This window comes from Nanorana parkeri, unplaced genomic scaffold (genome assembly GCF_000935625.1).
Source record: "Nanorana parkeri isolate BGI_ZX_2015 unplaced genomic scaffold, ASM93562v1 scaffold452, whole genome shotgun sequence".
NCBI classification, from domain to species: Eukaryota; Metazoa; Chordata; class Amphibia; order Anura; family Dicroglossidae; genus Nanorana; species Nanorana parkeri.
In genome coordinates this window covers 1,021,532-1,024,944 of record NW_017306720.1, presented here as the reverse complement: position 1 = coordinate 1,024,944, position 3,413 = coordinate 1,021,532, and the positions used below count along the sequence as shown (strand labels likewise).

General features: G+C 45.7%; 1 protein-coding gene across 1 annotated transcript in view; it reads left to right on the top strand.

The window, feature by feature from the left end:
* The first annotated feature begins 1,334 nt into the window (after positions 1 to 1,334).
* Positions 1,335 to 3,413, top strand: part of RASA2 (RAS p21 protein activator 2) — a 118,748-nt gene continuing 116,669 nt past the window's right edge. Inside the window, exon 1 of the mRNA XM_018560360.1 lies at positions 1,335 to 1,521. Coding sequence (XP_018415862.1) covers positions 1,428 to 1,521 — 94 coding nt within the window. The 5' untranslated portion in view covers positions 1,335 to 1,427. The remainder of the gene's footprint in view (positions 1,522 to 3,413) is intronic.

Genomic DNA, 3,413 nt, shown 5'->3' with positions numbered 1-3,413 from the left:
CCCCTCTCCAGCCGCCCACCTAAGAGGTACAATGTTGGCCGGTGAGCCCTGTATACGTGCTGCAGCCAATTTTAAACAGCATGTTGGGACAATTGCAATGAATGGGACCGCGCCGCAATCCAGCGGGTACGCAATTGTGATGCGCTATTTCAATGCAATACTCCCATTGGGATGAAAACAAGAAAAAGTATCGCCTGCTGAACACAAGGCTGCTCCACCGCCATCTGATAAGCGATCCGTCATGGAATACATTTCAGAGGGGCAATAAATCCTGCCACCCATCTGAACGAGGCCTTATGGTGTGAATGGGGAGCTATGCATTGTACACAATGGGAAGTCATAAAAAGTGTCTGAGGTAAGTTTGATTTCAACTGGTGCTGTTGCTCATAGCGACCAATCAGCTTCTATCTTTCTTAGCGCGGAGTAAAAAATGAAAAGCCCACTGGCCAGAGGCGTCCCCAGACTGGGTGGCACCCAGAGCAACCCCTGGGATGTCATGACTGCTGGTGGAAGTCACGCTCACTTAACTGCCACCGAGTGTCCGACTTTTCAGAGATTTTGGTGTCACCCCCCTTTGATGGTGTCACCCAGTGCGGGCTGCACCCCCCTTGTGATGCCACTGCGACTGGCTGTGCTCCAGGTAAGACAGTTTGTCTAGGACACTTTTTATTCTGGAGCGTCCCGAGGCAGAGTGACACCCCACCACGACGTCATCGCGCACGCGTGTGACGTCACCACACGTGCACGCGGTGATGTCGTCGTGCATGCAAGGCCATCTGATGCCTGCCGGCGGCCATCTTGGTTGTGGACGCCGGCAGAGAGAGGAGGGGACGTTCACCTGGCGGGATGAGGTATGCCGCCGGGTCCACTTCTGTCCTGTCAGTCATTTTGGTGTCACCCCTCCAATGGTGTCACCCGGGTGCGCGCTGCACCCCCTTCTGACACCACTGTTTTCATTAATAGTACCCCCCACATGTGTCACTTTTTATGGGTGCCATGCTAATCAGTGTATTGTAGTAAAGTATCACCCCTCATGTCTACCAGCCCATATCTCATTGGTGGGCAAATGCCCACCCAGCCCTTTCCTGGTTCACACATAGATAGATAGATAGATAGATAGATAGATAGATAGATAGATAGATAGATAGATAGATAGATAGATAGTGGGATGTATAGCCTACAACATTGCACATTGCCCGGACAGCCTCTATGGGCCACCACACCGGCCAAGTGACGGCCACTCTCAGTTGTCTCTTTTACCCGAGGCCCCGCCCCCTGCAGAGACGTATGGTTGTGTCGCGGCGAGGCTCGCCTGTCCTGTGTATCATTCCGCGGCAGGTTACCGCTCTCTCGTCTAAATACGCTGTGCCTAAAGTAGTTCGGCTGGCGGAAGAGCACGGGCTGAGCGTCTGCCGCTGCCGCCAGAGATGGCAGGGGAGCAGCGGGCAGGAGGGAGAGGAGAGGCCGGGGATCCGCCTGCGGCCCCTATGCGGGTCCTGCAGAGCCTGAGAGTGAAGATATGTGAGTATCTGGTCTCGTTGTGTGTGTAGCATCATCTGCCATCCATGTACAGGGCTTCGGTATTAGTCCTCCTGCCCCCAGTCCTGTGCTGGTGAAGTTGGGGACTGCTGGATGTGTAGTAGTGTGAGTGCCATGGACATGGCTGGCCGGGGTCCCCTCATTTCCAGGGACCGGCCGGGACATCTGTACACGGAGAGTTGTCACTTTTCAGAAGTGTCCTGGCTCACCGTGCAGTGCTGCTTGTTTTCCTCTCTGGAATCGGTGTGTGTGTGTATAGGGGTCACAGTGATCACTGGACGATGTGATGACTATGGAGGGATGTCTTGTGTCCTGGACTAAACACACAACTGTCCCCAGTCAGGAGACCAGTGTCCCTGGACTGTGTGCATGTACATATATACTTATACCTCTGTCTGTCTGTCTGTCTGTCTGTGTGTGTGTACATATATATTTATACATGTCTGCGTGCTTCTGTATACTTATATGTGTCTGTGTGTATGTACAGACCTACCTATCTACTTATACACGTCTGCGTGTGAATACATATATACTTACACACGTCTGCGTGTGAATACATATATACTTACACACACACGTATAAGTATATATGTATACACACACACACACAGACATGTATGTGTGTGAATACATTATATACTTATATGTGTGTGTGTGTATACATTATATACGTGTGTGTGTGTATACATTATATACGTGTGTGTGTGTGTATACATATATACTTATACGTGTGTGTGTATACATATATACTTATACGTGTGTGTGTGCATACATATATACTTATACACGTCTGTGTGTGTGCATACATATATACGTATACACGTCTGTGTGTGTGTGTGTGCATATATACTTATACGTGTGTGTGTGTGTGTGTGTGTGTGCATATATACTTATACACGTCTGTGTGTGTGCATACATATATACGTATACACGTCTGTGTGTGTGTGCATATATACTTATACACGTGTGTGTGTGTGTGCATATATACTTATACACGTCTGTGTGTGTGCATACATATATACGTATACACGTCTGTGTGTGTGTGTGCATATATACTTATACACGTGTGTGTGTATGTATATATACTTATACACGTGTGTGTGTATGTATATATACTTATACACGTCTGTGTGTGTATGTATATATACTTGTACACGTCTGTGTGTGTGTGTGTGTATGTATATGTACTTATACATGTCTGTGTGTACATATATACTTATACATGTCTATGTATGTATAACTACGTATACGTGTGCGTGTGTATATACATATACCTACCTACTTATACATGTCTGTGTGTGTATACATATATACTTATATGTGTCTGTGTGTATACATACATGTCTTTACATATATTCCTTTTTTGTTTTCATAGATACTTATACATGTGTGTTTTACATATACAGATCTCTGTTTACATAAATAAAGACAACATACATGCATGTGTTTTCATATATACAGACAAACGTGTGTGTGTGGTTTTCATACTTGCAGACATATGTTTACAAACTTACACGTGTGTGTGTGTTTCCTTACATACATTCATATATACATACTTGTGTTTGTTTTCATACATGTATACATGTGTGTTTTTGTATATACATATATGTGTGTTTTCATGCATACATTCATATATACAGACTTTGTGTGTGTTTCCAGCTCCTCTGCGGTAGCAACCTTGCCATTAGTTTGGATGTTGGACGTTTCCATACACCAGCATATCCGTCACATATCTATAGCACATATGTCATACATGTTCCCAGTTGTCTTCTGTACATGGGAGATGACGATTGTTGTGTAGGAGATGATTCCATCCATATCGGGTGATGTCCTGTGGAGGAACCTGCAATGGAAGGACACCTTTTTTTTTTTTT